Source organism: Podarcis erhardii, assembly GCF_964252035.2.
Source record: "Podarcis erhardii genome assembly, chromosome: 6".
Lineage (NCBI taxonomy): Eukaryota > Metazoa > Chordata > Lepidosauria > Squamata > Lacertidae > Podarcis > Podarcis erhardii.
Window position 1 is genome coordinate 2,534,758 of NC_138510.1, and position 24,913 is coordinate 2,559,670.

The 24,913-nt window shown below is 45.9% G+C and overlaps 1 protein-coding gene across 1 annotated transcript; it reads right to left on the reverse strand.

The window, feature by feature from the left end:
- Positions 1 to 554: 554 nt before the first annotated feature.
- On the reverse strand, positions 555 to 22,076 carry LOC309344935 (BPI fold-containing family B member 6-like). Its single transcript, XM_081867864.1, has 15 exons — positions 21,921 to 22,076; positions 18,045 to 18,144; positions 16,195 to 16,299; positions 15,782 to 15,928; positions 14,286 to 14,349; positions 14,081 to 14,141; positions 12,702 to 12,793; positions 11,041 to 11,217; positions 9,752 to 9,796; positions 6,748 to 6,906; positions 6,238 to 6,311; positions 4,913 to 4,958; positions 3,191 to 3,254; positions 1,868 to 1,947; positions 555 to 903 (listed from the first exon to the last, which is right to left on the reverse strand). Exons 1-15 carry the CDS (start codon positions 22,048 to 22,050, stop codon positions 817 to 819), a joined length of 1,431 nt encoding a protein of 476 aa, XP_081723990.1. The 5' UTR covers positions 22,051 to 22,076; the 3' UTR covers positions 555 to 816.
- Between the last annotated feature and the right edge of the window lie 2,837 nt (positions 22,077 to 24,913).

Genomic DNA, 24,913 nt, shown 5'->3' on the forward strand with positions numbered 1-24,913 from the left:
CAGGTTTTCCTGGACATTACCGGGATTTCAAAGGCGGAATTGACATCTGGGTGGGTTTCCGAAAGGTGGCACTTTATCCTGGATCTTAGGCAAGTCAATCAATTGTGTGTGTTTTTGGTGTATCCTTTAAATAAATAAGAATTCAACAATTTTGGGGTGTCCTGGTCCTTTACTTTTTGAAATATGTTTTGTAACTGCTAGCGGCCATCTGTTCAGTGTTGTGGACCAAAGCCTGTGGATCTTGTTCCATCAGGCATTTTAAGGTAGTGTTTCAGTTTACGATAAAGTTTTTTCAGTTCGTTTCATGCATGATTTGTCTTTCTGTCCACAGCTTAGAAGTGTGAGGGATTAAGCAATATGTGAATGTCTTTTAAAAAATAAAGAACAGAGCAAAATCTCACAGGAAGCAGCCAATAGTGAAGCGCTGGAAAAGCTTGCCTGCTTCTGTTTGCAGAATTGTGTGGACACTCAGCCCAACTCATTGACATGACGTTCATGTTTCTGAACATCCACAGATTCCTGGCAGGCTTCTGGCCAAAGGAAAACAAAAGAAATGCAGAAGAGGAAACATGGGTTATTTTATTGAAGGAACTCGCAAAATATCATACCAAGCCTCTGGACAGAGAGTTACAGCCTAGAGAGCTGGGAATGGGGGTGAGCGTTTATCAGGCAGGCGAGGAAGAAGAGTTCTCCAATCACTGCCCACTCCAGATCGAATTGTAGAGTTGGAAGGGACCCATTCTAGCTGGATGTGCTGTTTTTGTTTTGGATCAAGTGGGATCCTCTGGGATGCAGGTGCAGGTCTCTGGCCTCTTTTTAAACAGACATGTTTTTAAACTTCTCCAAGTGCACCATGGAATCGTCCTCAACGTTGCTGTGGTCCACTTCAATGATCACGACACCCTGCAAAGGTGGCGGGGGGAAGCCATTAGGATTGCCACAACAAGGGCTCTGTGTGTCCTTTCAACCACAACCCAATCTGCCCCATGGCCTCAATCTGACCCTCACCCAAAAAATCAGGCCAACCCACCCTGGACCAACTCAGATCTTGTCCTGAATCCGTTTGGGGGGCACAGCTAATATCATATCCTTCCTCAAATGGAAATAGGGACATTTCTCACTCTCTCGCCAACTGACCCTCCTTGTGTTAGGATATAGTTCTGTTCCACCTTAAGGGGAACAGGCATGACTGTTGTGTGTCACATGCCTGTTTACTTCCAGCACAAGTCTGCTGGGAACTTCCGTTTGTATATTGCTTTTGCTGTTGCTGTTTGCTGTAGACGAAGGGAAGCAGACATGTTTTTCCTTTGCTCCTGAACTATGCTGAATAAATTGCTGTAAATAATGTGCACACATGTCTCTGTCCGCCACTTCTGTTGTGAGGATTTATTCACTCGGCTGATAAGAGCGTGCCGAGTCTCTAAACATATCTGAGGCTCGTGTCGCTGATTGATGCTGTACCGGGAACTGGAGATCGCCCAGCTGCCGGCTGGTGGCTGGAGCCAGCTGGGGGCCTGCCAAATGCCCCCATCTCCCCGGCAGTATCCCAATTCCTTGACCCCCTATTTTTTTGCCCCCCTCACTTCTGCAGAGTATTTTTTATCAAAAAGGGGGCACAAGTGCCACCAGCATGACACCAGCGGGACACAACACACAAAGTTCAGGCTGTTTCTAAGTGGTTGGAGTACAGGGGTCATGGAATCGTAGGACTGTCGAGTTGGAAGGGACCCTGGGGGTCATCTAGTCCAACCCCCTGCAATGCAGGGATCTCATAGCTCAAGCTAAAAGCAGCCTGCTTGTTCGTCAGACAACTACGCAGGAATGAAAAGCCAACGCAAGGCTGGCAAGCACATTGCCCCACACTGACCTCCACCATCTTGAATTCAGGATGATTATATTCAGCCCCCATCAGGTTGGGCATTTTCATCTGGTTCTTTTCCAGGGCATCTGGAAAGTGTAAAGAAGAAAGTCGCGTTGGCTTTAGAGATAAGAGCAGGAAGTAAGAGCAGGAGTTGGCTTTAGAGATAAGAGCAGGAGTAAGAGCAGGAAGTCTTACTCATAGCTGTCAACCGTCCCTTATTTGGCGGGAAACTCCCTTATCCCTGCTGTCCCTTATTGATGATGTCCCTTAAATTTCCCGGGTTTCAAAGGAAGCAGCTCCTCTCCCTCCCTCCCTCCCTGCCGGCCAGGGAGGAGGGAGGCTCCAACTGTGTTGCTTGGCTGCATTGCTCACCCAATAAGGAGTCTAAGAACAACTGGGGGGTGGAGCTTGCATGCCTTGTGCCAATCAAATCGGCCGTGTTGCCTGGGGACTTGCCTTTGCTCAGCGCTTCCCAGCGGAGAGGTGACGGTGGTTTTCCTTGCTGCATCCCCTTTGCCGGGTTGCTGCGCTGTGGGAACCACCGCTTGAGGCATCGTTTGGCTGCTGGCTGGGCTTTCTGCCTTTGGCTTGGAGGGGCTCAGAAGTTGAACATACCTGTGCTTGGAAAATCCCTTATTTTGGCTGCTGATCCCTTATTTTTAAGGCTGCTTATCCCTTATTTTCAAATCTGTAAGTTGACAGCTATGGTCTTACTTCTGAAGGCTGAAGTCATTGCACTGCCAAAACCCTTCTCCTGCCTATGCACCACCTTCAGGCGGAAAACTCAAGTTGCCATTTGTTCTGATTCAGAGTTAAAGAGCAGGTTTTTCTAGGGAAAGGGGAGGGGCAAGGAGCACTCAGACACAGACTGGGGAAAACGTAGACCTGGGCCTAGAAAGCATGGAGCAAAACGTACGTAGGAATGAGCCCTTCCAGACATATCCAGAATACTGCAGTCAGAAGCAGCGTCTGGGTGGGAATCGAAAAAATGTCTGGGGAAATCCGTACGTATGGCAACCCATGTCAGCAGTGTAGTTTTTGGTGATTTCCCTCAAAAACAGGAAATTTGCCAACACAGCTCAACAACTTTGTGCAAAACTAAAAAAAAAAAAGATCTACAACTTTTCTGTCCAGATTTTCACTGTTTGAAATATGGCAACCACCCTAAGCAAACATCACATCTGAAGGCAGCCCTGTTTTGGGAAGCTTTTAATATCTGAAGGGCTGTTGTCCTTTTGTTGGAAGTCGCCCAGAGTTGCTGGAAACCCAGCCAGATGGGCAGGGTATAAATAAATAAATTATTATTAATTATTATCATTATCATCTTACCATTCATCCCTGGGACGCAATTGCTGGCTATGGCATTCTGCATATATTCCTTTAGTTGGTCTTCCTAAAACAAGAGGAAGAGGAAGTCTTCATTATGGTTGATACACAAACTGCATATGAAATCAGTGTTAGTCCTCCACACTCAAGTAAGGGGACGACAACAACAACAACAACAACAACAACAACAACAACAACAACAACAACAACAACAACAATAACAACAACAACAACATTTCTATCTATCCTGCCCTTTTCTTAAACCAGGAATCAAGATGGCTCACAGAAATTAAAACAACATGGATAAAATATGAAAACATATAAAGGTTCATTGTTGAAAAGCAATTAAACTCTAATAGAATTATTATTATTATTATTATTATTATTATTATTATTATTATTTGAGTATGCATTTTATTTATTTGTTAACATTCTTATATTACATTGGTAAATGTTGTCATATTACATTACGAAATTTCCAACATGTATACAAAAATTATATAAAATTTTATATACCTAGAAAGAAAATGAAACAACAAAAAAGAAAGAACAAAGGGAAAAAACAAAAAAAAACCCAAATCATATACATACCAACACACTAGACTTCCTGTCTATCCCGTTGCATATTCCTTTTTTACAAATGAATGTACTCTTATTATTGTATATTTCTTTACATTTTAACTAATACATTCCTATATCAATATGTGCTCTTTAGAATTAAAACAATATTTACAAAACCTACTCTATTGAAATATTGTTCTGAGTTTGGGTTGGTTCCGTTGCTGAAGGAGACAGGGAAGTTTCTTGGTGAGTTGATGGCCCCTAAGTATGGATCCCTAAGTATGGGATGTGGGTGGCGTTGTGGGTTAAACCGCTGAGCCTAGGACTTGCCGATTGGCGGTTCGAATCCCTGCGATGGGGTGAGCTCCCATTGTTCGGTCCCCGCTCCTGCCAACCTAGCAGTTCAAAAGCACCTCAATGTGCAAGTAGATAAAGAGGTACCACTCCGGCGGGAAGGTAAACGGTGTTTCCATGCGCTGCTCTGGTTCGCCAGAAGCGGCTTAGTCATGCTGGCCACATGACCTGGAAGCTGTACGCCGGCTCCCTTGGCCAATAAAGCGAGATGAGCGCCACAACCCCAGAGTCGGCCACGACTGGACCTAATGGTCAGGGGTCCCTTTACCTTTAAGTATGGATCATTATTATAAGAGGGGAAGTTGCTTTGTGCTGGAGGACAAATGAATGGACTACCTCCCTCCCATGTGTGAGATCCACAACCTGAGATCCTTTCAACAGCGGAGATCAAACATGAGACCTTACACACAGGCAAGGCAGGTGTTTGGATCACTGATGAGGACGGAGCAAATGTTAGAAGGGGAAAGTTCCCAGAGCACAATGTGGGAATTCTCTAGAAGGCCTCTTGAGACGTTGAGGCACAACCTCCTGGGACCTGCCATCTTGAAGAATTCCTGTTCAGGCTGCATGCGATTGTATACCAGGGAATCTCTCACAGGGCTAAACCCACTATTTCCTGAAGAATTTCTATCTCCAGATTCTCAAGGAGGGTGGGGAGAAGAGCAGAGGTGGGGTGGTCTAGGTGATGTTTCTGAAAGGTCATATTTGGTTCCGGAACCTGAAGTTCCCCACCCTGCCATAAATCCTTGAAGAGATAAGACAGCAATTCCGTGTGTGCTCTTGAGTAGCCCAAGACAACCTCACACTTACATTAATGTCGCCGACTGAGGGAGAAGTCACAGATATTGCTGTTGTCCTGCAAAACGAAAGAAAGGCAGCATGTGAGGACATGCCAGTGTCTCCATCGCTTCCTCCCTGGCTGCTTTCTTGTGCTTAGTGATATGTCATTATTTGTCATATTGAAGATTTCCTCCTCTCACCTCCCTTCAAATCCTTCCTCAACGCCCTGTAATTCTTCCACAAAAGGGCTGTAGATTCAAGACGGACAAAGGAAAGGCCCTCTCCCCTTCACACGATGCAGAGGAAGGTGCGGGGAGCTTGAGAGAGGAAGGAATTCATTTCCTTCCATTTTTGGAGAGGACCAACCTGATCCAATATTCCCAAACAAGCTTTTGGATTGGACTAGAACCCCCAGTCGGACGGCACACATTTTACTTTGGGTTTTTGGTGTACAAGAAGTACATGTGAAAATACATATAGAGTGGTACCTCTGGATGCGAACGGGATCCGTTACTTCCGGGTCGCCGCGGAGCGCAACCCAAAAATGCTTAACCCAAAGCTACTGTACTTCATAAAAGATTCACCCATAAATTGTGTCATCCTAGTGAACGCATCAAACAGAATTGAAAAGTATTTGGTGTAAAGCAGGCATGGCCAAACTTGGCCCTCCAGCTGTTTTGGGACTACAATTCCCATCATCCCTAGCTAACTGGACCAGTGGTCAGGGATGCTGGGAACTGTAGTCCGAAAACAGCTGGAGGGCCAAGTTTGGCCATGCCTGGTGTAAAGAGGATGTATCTTGTACTGTATACAGAAAATGCAAATGACAGGATGCAATGGAACAGATCGCTGATTGGATACCAGCAAAACTGAAAAGGGGTGGAAATACCTGCTCAGCTCATTCTGAGCCTAAATATGGATCTGGAAGGGAGGCCTTGTGGGGAAAAAGCCCGGCCTCATGCATGCCACCAAAAGGGGGGGGGGGTCTTCATGAGTGTGAGAGGAAAATGCCATGAACTGTGCCCTCTCTGCTACTGAAAGGAAACAGCAATTATGATGCTAATGAGCAGATTGACTAATCAAGGTTTTAAGTGCACATGTTCAGAACTGCCACTGAAATTTCACAAAACAAGGAATGTGATAAAAGAAATGGAATAAATGAAATGAGAATGTTTAAGGGGTTTGAATGGAGTGTCTCTAGGGCCCCAGGGCCCAGGGGTGCTTCTTACATCCCTAGAAAAAACAAAGTTTTAAACCTCATGTATAAAAACAGCCATAGTCTTGGAAAAGGCCCGCAGACCATCTTCTTCAGCTGAGGATTTGCTGAAGGACCGGAAGAGTACTCAGCTCAGTACCTGCCCGTTTCCGGTTGCAAGAACACTTTCATGGTGTCCTCGACCTGCTCATAGCCAGCGTCCCATTTGTGCTCCTGCAATGGAACAACAGAAGGAAGCCCAAGTGAGCACATTGCCCTCCGAAGTGACGCAAGTCTGCAGCAGAGGGAGAAAGTGACAAAGGCTCCACCCTTTGCAAATGTACTTAGAGAAATGTGGAACTTTTAATTTGTAAATCTGAGTTTAAAAGGGGGGGGTGCGAGGAAGGTAGAAGTGTTCAACTGTTGATGTGCAAATTAGCAATGAGGCCAGAAATCCTAGGGACTTGTTTTTAACTTTATCAGCCAGTTTCTAAAACGTGGCACCAGGCATCTGGAAAACCTGGGGTGGAAATACCTGCTCAGTTCATTCAAATCCTGAAGGGGAGAGGGCAGGGGGGCCTTGTGGGGGGAAAGCCCAGCGGGGGGGCAGCGCAAGTAAAACATGTCAGGAACTGCTGGCCCCTGGGAGTGAGACATAAATTCTGCCTACCATGTCTATGGTGCAGACGGGTTCGTTGTCTGGGTCTGTTTTGACGTCTATTGTCGAATGGACTGCCATGACACTTTTGCCGTCTTCGATGCGAACCTTGGGCGTTTCTACAGATCTGATTTCCAACTTCACTTTCTTTGAGGGGTCCATATCTGGAAGCTGCAGGATGTCAGAATGCAATTAAAAGCAGCAGTGTAAGGAAGTAGAGAACCAAAATCTTATTCCAAGTCTAGTCCTCCTCCTCTTCCTCCATTGACTCAGGTATTGCCACCCATTCAATATTTCCCAAAGGCCTTTTTTTAATACAGTCATACCTCGGGATAAATGTGCTTCAAGTTATCGCATTTTTCGCCCTATGGGATGCACCGGCCCATAGGACGCACCTAGTTTTTTGGGGGGGAAATCAAGGAAAAAAATTTTATTTCCCCCCAGGTTTGCGCAGCCATCCCCAAGCTAGACGAGGGAGACGGAGCGCTCCGTCTCCCTCTTCTGCCTTCAGGGACAGCCTCTCTAGCCTCCGTGGGGCAGCGGCTTGCCCCGCTGTCCCCCGAGTTTGTGGGGTTGGCAGAGGGGAGAAGCAAGCTTCCTTCTTTCCCCCCGCCCCGTCAGCCTCCAGATCAGGTCGGGGAATAGCGGGGTGGCGGCGCTCTGCCTCCCCGCTATCCCCCGAGTTTCTGGGGCTGGCAGGGGGGAGAAGCAAGCTTGCTTCTCCCCTCCCCCCGCCAGCCTCCAGACCAGGTCGAGGAATAGTGGGGTGGCGGCGCTGCCCCTCCCCGCTGTCCCCCAAGCGTTTGGGCTGCAGGATGCCGGGCTCGCAAGACTTGCGGATAGCTTCCTGAAGCCTGGGAGCAAGAGGGGTCGGTGCGTACCGACCCCTCTTGCTTTCCAGGCTTCAGCGAAAGCCTGCATTCGCCCCATAGGATGCACACACATTTCTCCTTCATTTTTGGAGGGGAAAAAGTGCGTCCTATAGGGCGAAAAATACGGTAAGTATTTTCGGGTTGCGTTCCGCGGTGACCCGGAAGCAACGGACAGCGTTACTTCCTGGTTTTGCCACTCACACATGCGCAGACGGTCTAAATGAAGCAACAAAACACAACACACACACACGCAGACACACGGACGCAGGCTGCGTTCACTTCAGAATGCGAGCGGGGCTCCGGAACAGATCGCGTTTGCATCCCGAGGAACCACTCTAGTGGTGGATACGAAATGTTATTAAAGACCAAATAAAAGCACTTCGGAGAAAATATAGGGTGTCATGCTGTCAGCCCTGAACAACTTTCAACTGCCCCATTACCCCTTATATTTAAGATGCTGGTCCTTCTTCTTGCGCCAAGAAGGACCAGTGTTCTGGCATTTTCTGGTTGGGGGGGGGGAATATTGAGTGCATTCTGAGAACATGTGCCACATTTGTTTTTGGAAACCTATCATTAAGCTTGCATTGTCTGAAGATGCCTCTCTAAGGCTCTGTGATAGTTTGCTTGGCTGCTGTCCCCGACCCCGGTCTCTGCAGAAAAGCCGATTGACATAGTGTTCCGATTCCGGGAGGGAAGTGGTGTGGCAAGTGGAAGAGTTTTCGGGTTTTTCATAATGGGCTGGCCCCTGTGAAAACAGGATGCTGGACCAAATGGGCCACTGGCCTGATCCAGAAGATGCTCTTCTTATACTGAATTCTTTGGATCATTTGTTAATTGGTTGAGAAGATGTGAGGCTTGCACAATGAATCTGCAGCAGAACGTCAAGGGAATAATTGTTTCACCCAATCACACTGTGGGTCATAGGAGCCAGCACCTAGGGGCCATGGGGTATTCAGCCCCACTAAAATATTTGAGGGGTGGGGGTGTCAGTGTCAGAGCATTTTCCCCAACCCTCTTGTGAGAGTGCCTTGCTGGAAGTCCATCGAATCAAATCAGTCGAATCAAAAATTAAAAAAGGAGTGGAAATATTTTGATGAATATATGGCAAAATATTGCTCAGAAAACAATATACTAATATGCCTAGATTAAAATGTGAAGTACTGGATGGAAGAAAATTTAGTAAGGAATGATAATAAGAATATATAGATGATTTGTGAAGATTGTAGAATGCAAAGATTATTGTGAATTGTATAATGTGGAGGAAATCGAGTGGGGGCGGAGGGAAGTGGGAGGAAGGCTAAAAGAATAATATGATGGATTGAGGAAATGTAAAGGTAAATGTATGGGGGGATGGGGAGGAAATGTTGTTGGCTTTGGTACATTTGTATTGTAATGTAATATGTGAAAACCAATAAAAAAGAAAAGGAAAAAAATTATTTGAGGGGGCTGAGTCTCCTCAAAGTTGATGGGCATGGCCATTCAAATGGTGTGTGCACACTACATCATGTGACTGATTGTGTGGGATGGGGCTTAAATGCCCCCCCTAATATTTTGGTCAGGTTGGCACCCCTGTTGTGGCTGCAAATCAAAGGGTGGTTTCACAGGGGTTTCTGCCCCCTCAGAATTTAACCTTCCTGAAGAACGACCAGACACAGCCTTTCCCCCAGATCTCTCAATGGCAGTTGTCAGGTGGTGGTGTGGTTGCTCGAGAGCAAACAGGCAAGACTCCGACCTGTCTTTTCCAGGCTTTATTCTTAGTGCAAACGATTTACAGTGAAGAGGGTGGCAAGTTCATGTCTGGCTCAGTCGCTAGCAGAATCTGGGAGTGGGTGGTCCTTGTACCTCCCCCAGCATAACAGTTGCGTGACCCCCATCCTTCTCCTCGCCTCCTTGCGCCGAAACCTACTGTGCAGACTGGGCGATGGCAAAGGGGTCCTTCCCTCCTCTCCAGCTTGTTCTCCCTAGCATCCCCTGGTCCCACCACCTCCTCCCCACTGGAGATGGGGCTTTCCTCCTCGCCAGAGGAGGAGCTGCTTCGCAAGACCTTCGGAGGTTCCCCATAACACAACTGCCCTCCCCCCTCTCGCCTCTGACCTGATGGCAGTTCCCTGACAGAAGCGTTGTGATAAGCAGTGAGAACTCACCCCTGGTATCATTTCTTTCATCTTACCCACTGTTAGATCAGAAATCTGCCAAAAGAGTGAGAAAAAACTGCATTGATGGACAGATTTAAACACAACAATGGCTCCATCCAAAAGTAGGAACAGCTTGTTTCAAAGGCAGAGCCCAGGGCAGCAACGTAAAGAGGTGCCACAAAAGCAGGGAATTCTGCTTTCAGTAGTGGTGGAACCCAGGCAGGCTCACTCAATGGAAATCATTATTAGCAAATGCAAGTGGAAATGTTTCTTTTTCAAAGGTACAAACTCATCATCAAATGGCAAATTCTGGAAAGCTTGCAAGCAGCCAGATGGCTCCAGTAACAAAAAAGAACCTAAAACCAGCAGTTCTAGTTGTGAACGCTTTCAAATTATCCACTCTTAGAATCATAGAATCATAGAATCATAGAATCATAGAATCATAGAGTTGGAAGAGACCACAAGGGCCATCGAGTCCAACCACCCCCTGCCAAGCAGGAAACACCATCAGAGCACTCCTGACATATGGTTGTCAAGCCTCTGCTTAAAGACCTCCAAAGAAGGAGACTCCACCACACTCCTTGGCAGCAAATTCCACTGTCAAACAGCTCTTACTGTCAGGAAGTTCTTCCTAATGTTTAGGTGGAATCTTCTTTCTTGTAATTTGGAACCATTGCTTCGTGTCCGCTTCTCTGGAGCAGCAGAAAACAACCTTTCTCCCTCCTCTATGTGACATCCTTTTATATATTTGAACATGGCTATCATATCACCCCTTAACCTCCTCTTCTCCAGGCTAAACATGCCCAGCTCCCTTAGCCGTTCCTCATAAGGCATCGTTTCCAGGCCTTTGACCATTTTGGTTGCCCTCCTCTGGACGTGTTCCAGTTTGTCAGTGTCCTTCTTGAACTGTGGTGCCCAGAACTGGACACAGTACTCCAGTTCTTGCTTGCCTTTAAGTGCCACTCAGCAAATCTCCATCTACTTCCTACCTCTGATATCCCTGATCTCTTGCTGTGTCTGAAGACTGAAGACCAGAAATATGAGAACCTACAAGAAACTGAAATTGACTCCCATCCCTAGGTGGGGCAGCGGCAAAGTCAGAACCAACAGAGCCAATTCCACTGGTTCATCCATATAGCCTTGACCTCACCACTGGTGAGGACCTTTGCTCTGACAGCATCCACCGCTGACTTTCTCCAGTCAGAATTAATGGTGCATCACCTTTAGAGGAAATTCTGACACAGGCACAGAAGTGGACATGCCAACAGATTCAAGGAATCAAATATCTGCTCACTCACCGAGTCACTAGTAGCGTCGCAGTCCATGTCTTTCTTGAATAGTTCCAGCACAGTGTTCAGGATACCCGTTGGTATGATGACTTGAGTAGTGCCATCAGGTCTTGCGGAAGAACCTTCAGAACCTGGTGCTTCACAGACATTTGGAATTTCATTTCCATCTCTGTCACGGACCACCGGCTAAAGGAGAAGGTAAGAATAATGGTTGCATCATTTGAAAACAACCCAAAAGCATAATCCACATTTACATTCAATGGGGTGTAGGACCTTGGCCACCTCCTTTTTTCTTTGTTCTTTTGGTCATTTCCAAGTATGTGGGTGAATTACATCCTCCTTGAGAGGGCCTTCTCTGTGGCAGCCCCTGAGTTGTGGCATTCCCTCCCTACAGAGGTGGACCTGGCTCCTTCATTATCTAGTTTCCATTGCATGCTGAACATGAACCTCTTTGCCCTGGCCTTTGACACTTCAGATACATATTTTCAGGAACCAAACTATTCTTACGGTGAAGGCTGGGTAAGAAATTGAGGGGGCCACCGAGAAGTGTGACTAGCCCAAGGTCACCCAGCAGCTGCATGGGGAGAAGCAAGGAAGTGAACCTGGTTCCCCAGATTACGAGTCTACCGCTCTTAACCACTACACCATGCTGGCTCTCATCATAAGGAATGGTGGGGGTGGGGGGTGGGAATGTTTAGCCTGGAAAAGAGGAGACTGAGAGATGGTACGAGAGCCATCTTCAAATATCTATAGGGTTGTCCCATGGAAGATGGAGCAAGCTTGTTTTCTCCTGCTCTATGGGTAGCACTCATGTTACAAGGAAGAAGATTCTGACTGAAGTCAGGAAGAACTTTCTGACAGTGGAATGGTCTCCCTTGGAAGGTGATGGACTCCCCTTCCTTGGAGGTTTTTCAGCAGTGGTTGGATGGCCATCTGTCATGGATTCTTTAGCTGTTATTCCCATATTGCAGGCGGTTGGACTGAATGACCCTCAGGGTCCCTTCCAACTCTATTATTATTATTATTAATAATAATAATAATTTATACCCTGCCCATCTGGCTGGGCTTCCCCAGCCACTATTAAAATACAATAACCTATTAAACATTAAAAGCTTCCCTAAACAAGGCTGCCTTCAGATTTCTAAAAGTCTGGTAGTTGTTCTTCTCTTTGACATCTGGTGGGAGGGTGTTCCACAGGGCAGATGCTGCCACCAAGAAGGCCCTCTGCCTGGTTCCCTGTAACTTCACTTCTCAAAGTGAGGGAACCACCAGAAGGCTCTTGGCGCTGGACCTCAGTGTCCGGGTAGAACAATGGGGGTGGAGACGCTCTTTCAGATATACTGAACTCTACAATTCTATGACTCCACGGTTCCAAATAAAACTGGCTAACAAAATGTTGGACTAGAGGGGCCTTTGGTATGATCCAGCAGGGCTTTTCACATGTTCCTATAACCTTCTGCCTCTGCTTCACAGCTGAGCAGATCCCCTGCTTTTCTCAAAGTCAAGGGGTACTGGCTGCAGAATGGGAACACCTCTTGGTTTGCTCCTTTAAGAGCCTTCACTGGGCAATTTCAATTCATGGAAAGGGGGGGGGGCTCTGAAAGATCATGAAAAGTGGTACTAAGTGCAAGAAGATATAACTGGCACACAGCAGAGCTATCCACACTTACCTTGAACTTCATGTTCAAAGAGCCATCATATACTTCTGGCAGGCCGTCCATTGTATACTGCATTGTTCCCCGCTCACCGATAGGGCATTCCTCTGGGGAAATGACATGGAAAATGATTTGCAGCATCTGACAGGGCAAATAACCATGGGCGATGTAACTATTGCCTTCGCACCTTGCCTGAGGCTTCCTGGAAGCCCGTCCACTCCTGCAAGGCAATTCCTAAGTCCTTAAGCTACTGCCCTGGCAGAATAATGTCTTCCTCCATGAATAAATCTGACTCGGGGCTTATCTGCACTCACCTTTTGCCCTGCCCTTTCCAGGCACAGGTCCATGCTTGAAAGCTCCAAGTCCAAACATCATCATCATCATCATCACCCTGAGCTTTCCTTGCAAAAATCTGCTCTTTAGCGCTCAATTGGAGCAAACGTCTTTGGGTTTCCCTCAGATTGCTGTTTGCTCCGATTGAGTTTTAAAGAGCAGGTTTTCATGGGGAAAGCCCAGAGCAAAAACAAGGGTACGTGGACACTGAGCTTTCAACCACAGGCTGTGCCTGGAAAGAATGGAGGAAAGGTATGTGTCATCTCCCTTGGGAGGTTGTGAAGGTTTTTAAGCAGAGGTTGGAAGACCATGGATGCCATGGATGCTTTAGTTGAGATTCCTTCATTTTGCTGTATTTTTAATCTTTGTTGGAAGCTGCCCAGAGTGGCTGGGCAAACCCAGCCAGATGGGCAGGGTACAAATAAATTATTATTATTATTATTATTATTATTATTATTATTATTATTATTACCACTACTACTACTACTACAGGGGAGGGGGTTGACTGGGGTCCCTTCCAACTCTGTCATAGATTCTATGATAAGCCAGAACAGGTTGCTAAGAAAGAAGGATGCCAGAGGCCGTAGCTTTGGTTCCTGAGCTCTACTCCAAAGCTATGGCTCAGTCAGTCTGAGAAAAATGAATGTGCACATTCTCTGCCGAATGCCCACTTGCAAGATTCCCATTGCAATGCGCAGGATTTCCTTGTCAAGTAAGTCAAAGTGGAAAGAACTGTGGACAGGTTGAGGACCACTGGAGGAGCTGTTTGTTTAAATCCATATTCAGATAACCACCTGGGTTATATATAACAGAATGAACAGGGTCCTTCATTCATAAAGCTTGTGGGTCATCTTGGTCCTAGTTCGCCACATACCTGGGGCACTGACCTGAACCGAGCCACCAGTTTTTAAGAGTTAAAAGGAGCAGTATGGAACAAACAGCCTTGGTCAACCTGGTGCCCTCCAGGCATTTTGGACTACACTGGCTGGGAGCTGAAGACCAACACTCCCAGAGGGCACAGGTTGACCAAGGCTGGCATAGAAGGTGCCAGCTGAGCTTACCAAATGCTTTCTTCATTTTCTCTTCTATGTGTAGAAGCACTTTGTCTGCTGCTGGGCACATCTAGAAGAGAGAGAAACCCGAAGGGCATTGAAGCGGACTCAGCTGCTATTAACATGTTTTCATGTGAGCTGTGCACCAAGCATATTTCTGCACAACCTCAACAGACCACCCCCATAAGTTCTCTTTCAGGTCCATCAGACTCACCATGCCGGGGAGGACTTTAGTGAGGGTAGAATTAAGAAATTTGTTCACAATCTTCGGAAGCATGCTGTGGGGAGGTAAAGGGACTTCGTGAACACGAGGTGTTGGGAGATCTGAGCTGAGAACAAGAGCCATTCGCTTCTTTCCTGGCATCAAAACCTATGAATGCGGCTGCTTTTAATAAGAGTTGCCATTGATACACAGCCATCCTCATAGGTTTTGAGACCAGCAATGCCCAGGGAACTTCTGTTCACCAATGAATTGAAGTTTTTTTGGGGGGTCTTTTTCCTCCAGAGGGTATCTAACAGCTTGTCCACACTTCCACTTGTCCTGTGCCAACACCCCAACCCCAGTCTCCAGGGAAGCTACTTTTATCCCTGCTGGGGAGCAAATACAAATACCGTATTTTTCGCTCCATAAGGCGCACCGGACCATAGGGCGCACCTAGTTTTTAGGGGGGGGAATCAAGAAAAAAAAATCTTATTCCCCCCCAGCCGCAAAAAGCAAAGAAGCCAAGACAGCGAGTGGGATCCATCCCGCTGGCTGTCTTGGCTTCCTCTTTAGCCGCGCGCAACCTCTCCAGCCGGGAGAGGCTGCGCACGGCTTTGGCAGAAGCCAAGACAGTGAGCGGGGTGGATCCCGCTTGCTGTCTTGGCTTCATTTTCAGCCACGGGGCTGGGGCTGGGGAAGCCCGAGCTTCCCCCGACCCCCAGAACAGGCAGCTATCCACAAGCTGTGCTCGGAAGGCTTGCGGATAGCTGCCTGGAGCCCCCAGAGTGCAGCCTTTGAAGCCTCCGCAGAGCAGCGGGGTTCTGGCTTTGGGCTTAGCCGCGCAGCCTGCATTCCCTCTATAGGACACACACACATTTCCCCCTAATTTTTGGAGGGGAAAAGGTGTGTCCTATAGAGCGAAAAATACGGTACCTCCTGCGAATCATGACTTGTTTTCTACCCTCTGGTTGAAAGCATGCTAAGGAGGTTCACATAATGTCTTCATCGCATGTCTTTAAACACCAGGCAAAAACACCCCTCTTCTCGCAGGCCTTTGGCTAATGAAACCATCTATGGCAGGAGTTGACAACCTAAGGTCCATGGGCTTCCATGCACCGCACAAAACCAGTGTAGAGCAGAGCGGGGACCGCCTTTGGCGACGCTGGCTGGCTTCCCATTGGCTGCAGGAAGCTCAAATGTCTGGGGACCCTGTGTGATCGCCACAATGACGAACACAATTTCCTTCTCTGCCCCTTCTGATAGCAGTTGGCAGGGGGAGTCTGGGTCCTAAGACGTGGCAACCGGCAGCACAAAGCAGCTTAGCCTGCTCAGGGAATGCCTTGCAGACCAATAGCGATGGGAAACCTTTCGACTGGATGCTGCCATCAAAAAACTCAGGAGGAAAACACCCCTCTTCTGCATACTCAGAAAAATATGGACTGCAGAGAACTGGATTGCTGGCCAGAGCAGAATTCAAGGCTCTTCCTTGGAATCTTGCTGGGACTCACCTGCTGGGAAGGTTGGTTTTGCAGCTTATCAGCTCCACATCACAACTCTTTGCTTTCAACCTGAGTTCTTTATTGTCATCGTATTCCATGCAGCTGACTGTTGTCATTTTTGATTTCACCGTGATCTCCATGGTGCCACCTATGAAGCTGCACAAAATGAAATCTGGTTCTTAGGGACAGCAGTTTCTGACATACTTGGCCCTCCCTCACACTTCACAGTGACCAAGCCGTTGTCTAAATTCAGAATCTACTGGCTGATGAGAAGTGAGTCCATCAAACTCTGGGGGTCACCATGTTGTCCACCCCTGACCTAGTGCATCCTTGGGTCACCCAAGGACTGGACTGCTGCTGTGTCTTTCTCCGAACCACCCTTTGAGACCTTGCCCTGTATTTGAAAACAGGTTCTTGCTCACCTTTTCCCAGCAATTGTTATCTGATTTCCCACTGGCATTTTGATGTTCGCAGGTTCTTGCAAGTATATTTCAATCTCGGGGGGCTGGATATCTTTAACTTTCAGCCTATGGGACAAAAGACACAATGCATTGAAGCAGAGAGACCATGGAAAGAACAGGCATGAAGTCTAAGCAGCCATCCACGTAAAGCTCTGATTCAATAGTAAAATGAGGGTTTTCTGGGGGAAAACACTGGGACCCCAAAACAAAAACTGGGTGCGGGGGTAGGGGGAGGTTACTATATTATGCATTTTTTGTGTTTTTTATAGTGTAAACCACCCTGGGATCCTCAGGTGGACAGCGTTATAGAAATTTAATAAATAAAATAAAATTAAAAAATGCAACTCATTGGGGAATAAATTAGGAGAAATATATCAGCTTCTCTTTATTTCTAGTCTTTATTTTCCACATCACTTATTTATTCTTTAAAAAGTCCTTGCAAAAGAAATCATCAGCACTGTGGGGAAAAAATTTCCTAATCTGCACAGGCTTCTATGCGCTTCTGCCAAATTTACATATTTTTGGCAAAGCAGTTTTTCCCTAATATAATGCATTGTTGTATTTACCCATCCCCAATAAAGTATGCATTTTTATAGACGCTGTTACCCCAGTCAATACATTTTTAAATAAAATTCCTTCCCCATACCAACCCAAATATTTGTGTGACAGGACAGCGCTTTCCAAATAATAATAAAAATAATAAATTTTATTTATATCCTGCCCTCCCCAGCCAAGACCTGGCTCAGGGCGGCTAACACCCAATATAAAAACAAACTGAAATACAACTTAAGAACAAGACTAAAATACAGCATTAAAACATTAAAGCAGGTCATTGCAAGAGGCTGTCACTTATAGTTTTTGCATACAGGGACAGCTTTCCGTGGGCCAAGTTAAAATATGTGTTGATCTTCTCAACTTCTTCCAGTACACTGGCATTAGTTCGCCTGTCCTCCCAAGTGATATGTATAATTTTTCGGAGACACCATTGATGGAATCTTTTGGGGAGTTGGAGATGGCGTTTGTAAGTGGTCCATGTTTCACAAGCATACAGTAAGGTTGGTAGTACAATAGCTTTGTAAACAAGCATTTTAGATTCCCTGCGAATGTCCCGGTCCTCAAACACTCTGCACTTCAAACAGGAGAAAGCCGCACTTTTACATATTTTTCATATTTTTTTATATCACTTGAGAAGACAGGCGAACTAATACCAGTATACTGGAAGAAGCAAAAATCACCAGTGTTGAAGCAATGATTCTTCAACATCAACTTCATTGGACTGGTCGTTTTGTGCGGATGCCTGATGATTGTCTTCCAAAGCAAATACTCTATTCTGAACTTTAAAATGGAAAGTGTAATGCTGGTGGTCAACAAAGGAGGTTTAAAGACTCACTCAGGGCAAATCTTTTAAAATGTGGTATAAACACGGATAATGTGGTAACACTGGCCTGCGAGTGCTCCAGTTAGAGAACAGCTTTTACCAAAGGTGTCCTGGGCTTTGAAGACACTCGAACTCAGGACACAAGGGAGAAACATGCTAAGAGGAAGGCACGCTTGGCAAACCCTCACCATGATAAACTCCCACCTGGAAACCAATGTCCCCACTGTGGAAGGACGTGTGGATCCAGAACTGGCCTCCACAGTCACCTACGGACACACCGTTAAGAGTATATTCATGGAAGACAATCTTACGCGGCTGCAAGGGATCGCCAGAGAAGGTCTTCTCCACACATTTCTACTGGCGCACTGGCATGCCAGGTCCGCTTCCAGTTGGTACAGGCTGACATAGCGCCCCCCTCCCCAAAATGCCTCACCCTTTGATGCCTTTGATAGCTTTCGCGCCACCCTGGTTTTTGGCCGCAGCTTCTGCCAGTTCCTCCATAATGTTGCTGTCAGTCATGGATTTCTTGGCAGCTGAAAGAGATATGCCAGCCCGTGAATTAGACCAGCAGAGCCAGGTTGCCATAGCTCACTATGAGGCAGCCCACAGGTAAGGCCATTCCTCCATTACTATTAGAATTGTAGAACTGTGCAGTTGGAAGGGACGCCAAGAGTCATCTAGTCTAACCCCCTGCAACGCAGGAATCACAACTAAAGAATCCTTGACAGATCTCCATCCAGCCGCCGTTTAGCTTATTATTAGCAGGACATCCCCTCTCTAAATTTCCCCCCTTTAAAGAGTTAAGTCTAGTCAGGGTTCTTGTTTAACCAAGATTTTTAACCAGGCTTTGTAAAGCTTCCTTATACGGTTTGGGTACATGATGACTTCAGGGACATGGGTGGCTCTGTGGGTTAAACCACAGAGCCTAGGGCTTGCCAAGCAGAAGGTCGTCGGTTCGAATCACCACGACGGGTGAGCTCCCATTACTGGGTCCCTGCTCCTGCCAACCTAGCAGTTCAAAAGCACATCAAAGTGCAAGTAGATAAATAGGTACCACTCTGGCGGGAAGGTAAACGGCGTTTCCGTGCGCTGCTCTGGTTTGCCAGAAGCGGCTTAGTCATGCTGGCCACGTGACCCGGAAGCTGTACACCGGCTCCCTCAGCCAATAAAGTGAGATGAGCGCTGCAACCCCAGAGTCGGCCATGACTGGACCTAATGGTCAGGGGTCGTTTACCTTCCCGCCAGAGCAGTACCTATTTATCTACTTGCACTTTGACGTGCTTTCGAACTGCTAGGTTGGCAGGAGCAGGGACCGAGCAACGGGAGCTCACCCTGTCGCGGGGATTCAAACCGCTGAAATTCTGATCGGCAAGTCCTAGGCTCTTTGGTTTAACCCACAGCGCCACCCGCACCCCTTAGACCCATAGGCTTAGCAAATATATTACTTTCACTAAGTAAAACTTAATCAAGCGTTACAGAAGAGGAGATCAGAAGAGCATTATGAAACAGCTTATGTACATTATGAAATATAACCTAACACTATAAATCTAGCATACTGGTGCAGAACTGATAAGCCCTTATTAAATCATAAGTTTTCTGAGTTACCAAGGCCAGAACACACACAAAAGGCAATATGAGTCCTTTTGAAAGAAAAAGGGTTAGATGCTCAAAGGAAAGGATATTTATACTAAAATTTTTTGCCTCTGAAGGAGCTATATTCTTCTAAGCTTTCTCAGTAAAAATAACAATAAAGAAACAAAGGGTTCATTCCGCAAAATATCCATCTACACAAAAGAATCCAATAAATCACAAGTGTTGCAACTTTCGCCATTATTTTGATGAAACACAGTCTGCTATCATTAAGAAAAATAATTTTGGCAACATCTGATAAAACTGCATCAAATAGAAACAGTTGCTATTTTTAAAAAAGCATATCTGGATAGGTTACATAGACATATTAACAACACCTAAATGATATTAATATGAGAATGTGTCGGGTTCACATTTGAGGATACTAAATGTATCGGTGTTAATAAAAGCATTCACTGTCAACACAACTTGCAGGAACAGGCGTTGGACCCCAACCTGTATAATAAGAGACCAATAAGACTGGGTTTGGGGTCAAAACAGGCCACAACTTTATTGAATGCAGATGAAAGAGGTTTGGCTTGTGCATGGGGCAATCTAAATACTTTGGCCTGCAGGAACAAACAAGCTGAGCCCCAGGTGCTGGCTGCTTAAATGGGCCAAGGCTAGGATTCGGTTCCTGATAGGCGTCAGTTTGAATTCTGACGTCGGGGGCCTAGTGAAGCCTCCTCCGTCCCGCAATGCCGCCACACGCAAAGGGGTGAACAGGCTTGTCTAACTAATAACTAATCCATAACTGTGGATTGATCAATTCAGCTCATTGCAAGCTTCTCCTTATATAACAGAAGACATGGGGAAATTGTTCAGGATAGGGAATAGAGAGTGCTAATGTGCCTGTCTTCGAAGTCCAGCTTGCGAGCTGGATTTCATGCAAGCTGGATTTCGAAGGGGCAGAGGAACCAGAGACCAAAATGCAAACATGCGCTGGATTATGGAGAAAGCTAGAGAGTTCCAGAAAGACATCTACTTCTGCTTCATTGACTGTGCAAAAGTCTTTGACTGTGTCGACCACAGCAAACTATGGCAAGTTCTTAAAGAAATGGGAGTGCCTGATCACCTCATCTGTCTCCTGAGAAATCTCTATGTGGGACAAGAAGCTACAGTTAGAACTGGATATGGAACAACTGTGGTTCAAAATTGGGAAAGGAGTGCGACAAGGCTGTATATTGTCTCCCTGCTTATTTAACTTATATGCAGAATTCATCATGCGAAAGGCTGGGCTGGATGAATCCCTAGCTGGAATTAAGATTGCCGGAAGAAATATCAACAACCTCAGATATGCAGATGACACAACCTTGATGGCAGAAAGTGAGGAGGAATTAAAGAACCTTTTAATGAGGGTGAAAGAGGAGAGCGCAAAATATGGTTTGAAGCTCAACATCAAAAAAATGAAGATCATGGCCACTGGTCCCACCACCTCCTGGCAAATAGAAGGGGAAGAAATGGAGGCAGTGAGAGATTTTACTTTCTTGGGCTCCATGATCACTGCAGATGGTGACAGCAGTCACGAAATTAATAGACGCCTGCTCCTTGGGAGAAAGGCGATGGCAAACCTAGACAGCATCTTAAAAAGCAGAGACATCACCTTGCCGACAAAGGTCCGTATAGTTAAAGCTATGGTTTTCCCAGTAGTGATGTATGGAAGTGAGAGCTGGACCATAAAGAAGGCTGATCACCAAAGAATTGATGCTTTTGAATTATGGTGCTGGAGGAGACTCTGGAGAGTCCCATGGACTGCAAGAAGATCAAACGTATCCATTCTTAAGGAAATCAGCCCTGAGTGCTCACTGGAAGGACAGATCCTGAAGCTGAGGCTCCAATACTTTGGCCACCTCCTCAGAAGAGAAGACTCCCTGGAAAAGACCCTGATGTTGGGAAAGATGGAGGGCACAAGGAGAAGGGGACGACAGAGGACGAGATGGTGGGACAGTGTTCTTGAAGCTACAAACATGAGTCTGACCAAACTGCAGGAGGCAGTGGAAGACAGGAGGGCCTGGTGTGCTCTGGTCCACGGGGTCACAAAGAGTCGGACACGACTAAACAACAGCAACAATGTGCCTGTCTGGTATGAAAATCTGATGTGTCTCTAAAGGACCACAAAAACAGAAATATGTGTTTTATTCCCATTTAAATCATTTTAACTGAGTTGCATTGGAGGTGATTTTGGGGAGGTATATTTCCTTTTCTCTTGAAGCGTGGGGCTTGCAGGGGAAGCGGAAGCCAAAACCTGGTCAAGCCGGTCTAGTCTAACCAGGCAAGAAGGCTGAGTCAAGTCCAGGCAAAGGTGAAGGCAGATCTCCCTGAGCAGCTCCCAATGGCTGAGCTTCAGAAGATGTTGTCTCAGCAAAGAGCTGACTCTGTCTATCCAGTGGTTGGCCCTGCCTCCCTAGGGAGCTAGGTTTATGTTGCGTTTATGGTGTGTAAGGGAAGAACTGGTTCTCTGAGTCTGAGCAAGCTACGTCCTCGGTTCAGAAGGAGCCTGGGAAAGCTGAAAAGGGTCTTTCTCCCCCACTGAAAGTGGAACAGCCTGTTCCCTTCCTCATCCGCTTCTTTCTCAGGGTAGCGAAAGGGACTGGTTTGGGAGTCATGGCAGATCGACTGCTTCCCAGGAGAGACATATTTGTACATCCAACAACTTTAGGTTTAAGTTTATGTCACTTACCGACCATTATTGTATGCTTATCAATTTTCACCATGGGCTGACGGCACTCGGAGGTTTCGTCAGAAAGGGCTGCCCGGCTGCAGAACAGCAGCAGCAGACAGACCTGTGTTGCCTTGAGACAGAGCCCCATGATGCGTCACCACCACGTACGGAAGAAGACGGGACCCGAGGACCTGAGGTGGAAGGAGCAAACGTGGAAAAAACAAACCCACAACAACGCGTTATTAGTTTGGGTTATGAATGAATTACGGTGGTTGAGATTTAGAACCCAAAATGGGGGACTTTCAGGGTGTACAAAAAGTGAGTTCAAATGTGTCGCCGGAATTTCTTCATTCAATTAAATGTCTAAGTCACACAAACATTAAGTCACCATTGCTGTATTTTTAACTTGTCTGCGGGGAGAAGCAAATGAGCTCTTACGCAGCCGCAATTACTTTTGAGAAGATCTATGAATCAATCGGCTCCGCTTTTTCCCCCAGGGGAAGTTATTTATTTATTTAGAATATTTCTTAACTGCTTTATATTCACAAGAATCTCGAAGTGGACTGCATCACTGCAGTCCTAGATTCACTCTGTACAGGCCATATAAAGCAGAGCACACCTCTCCGTTCAGACTGAAAGACCTATCTACTACCGTTTTCTATTTCCCACCATATTTCATTTATTTCTTTAGCAAGGTTTATATATCACTTGATTGTTTTTTTAAAAAAACACTTCTGAGTGGTTTACAAAAATGTAAAATAGAACACTTAACTCTGTTGACTAGAAAGTTAGAACTAAGTATTTAAAGAATGATTTTTGCAACGTGGTTTTTATTCATTTTCATCTTTAAACTGTTTGACATGTTTGCACTGAGATATAGCTCTGTTTGCATTAGAGCACATGACATGCAACAATTTCATAAAAATAAAACAATAAACAGTCAAGAAGAAATTAAAATCTACCATGAGCTAAAAGCACATTAAAGCATCTCCGTGCCTCCGTGCCGAGATAGGCTTGCCTAAACAAAAATATTTTAAGTGGGTGTCAAAAGGCACAGAGTCCTGAAGTGCAGGTGCTGCCACACTAAACGAAATCTGAGCCCGGCTTCAGCTGGGGAGGGTGGGATATAAATAAAATTTTATTATTATTATCATCAAGCTAAATTCTAATTTATGCAACATTTTAGGGTTTGTCCAAATGACCTGTTTACCCTGCATTTGCCATGTTTTGTTTGCCTAAGCCTTACTTGGAGGTTAGACACAGTCCTGTCTTTACTGACCATTCACTCTGATTTATTTGGGGGCCAGTTATATGAGAATGAGCCTTCTTGATTCGCTTGCACAAAGCTTCTGCTGAGGTCAGACTATGTCTATGCTTTATTGAGGATCTGTTCCGATTTGCTTGTGAGGCGTTTCTATGCCTTCCTGTAAACGGTTCACTATTTTCACACTTTTGTGCACATTTTCCACGTCCCTTTCCTAGCCACAAAAGTGCATTTGTTGCACCAGGGTGGGTGCTTCTGGGCTGTCGCTATTTTCAAGCCGGATTCAATCACATCCTGGCAAATTTAGGGCAATTCAAGCTGATCTGGAGCTTTTGCAAAACAAACCTGCTTCCCCAAAAGATTGGACTCTTTTGCAAGAAGGAAAGTTACAGAGAAATCCCCTGCTTTTGATGCAGCAGCATCTAATCTCCCTACAAGCAAATCAGAACGGATGTTCATTTTTAAAAAGTTGTCTGAAAGTGACTGGTAGCAGAGTGCTTTATACCGCGCTAATCTTGCACACCTAAATTTCTGATATGTGCTTGTTTCCCTCCTGCCAATTAACGACGGTTTGGAGGCTCTCTGAATTAGCTGCAAGCAAATGGTGACATACGAGCCATTTTGGACGTAGTAGTAATTACAGGCTTGTTTCATAATCGCACTCGATGAAAAGGACTTTTTGTGCAGAGAATGCAAAATCAGCAAAGTCTCCAGCCTCAAAGGCTGTCTCCAGAACATTTCTCTTTCTTGTAGATCTCCTACCATCAGAGGTGTCTTGGGGCAACTGCATCGCTCACTTACCTGTCCGGCTGGACTGGAGATTCTTCAGGAGCAGACAGAGCTTCACCTGCTAATCTCCTCTTTGATGATAGGGAAGCGCCAGATATTATATACTCACACCAGGAATGAAAGAACCAATTCAGAGCTTCGATAAGCGCTGGGATGTGCGAAGTGAGCGCACGGTGGTATCTTCCAAGGTAAATATTTTTACTGGCATATTGGAAAATTTTGGAGAAGTCGCCGAGTGCCAGGGATCATATGACTCTCTGGGAGGCGCATAGAGGCAAGGCACTGGATCAGGCCACAGGAGCCCAGCAGGTGACGCTAAAAAGAGCAGGAGGAGATGGATGGAAAACGGGACTGTCCAGAGAGGAGGACGACACACACGTGCACCGTGCGACACGTGGCTCGCACTTTCTCACCAGGGGTTCACCAGCCCTGGCTCCTCTCCCCTGCTATGGTTTTATTGGTTTACTTATTATGGTTTCCCATCCCTGTCCCTCCTTGTAAGGGGGGTTTCATTTGACGGAGAAGGCAGCCAACACTTTCCCCCACCCCAGCCTGGTCCTATAAACTGTTTCACATTAAATAGACGCCACCTCCTTAACATTTATTTATTTTTTTCCACAATAATATTTATTAATTTTCAATAGACATAACAAAAAAGAGAATATGCAACAACACAACAACAACAACAACAACAACAACAACAACAACAACAACAACACAATAAAGAAGTGAAAAAGAAGAAAAAAGAATAACAAACTTAACATACCTAAAGAGAGGGGGGGAAGAAACTCAATTAATTAATTAAAATCCATTTTCATAAACATTTTAGTTGACTTCCTCTAATCTCCTCCATCTGAATTTCCTCTTAATTTGAATGTAGCAGTTTTCCAATATCATTATTTCATAAAACAATATTACAGTCGTATTCCAATTTCTTTACCTTTCTTATTGTACATTT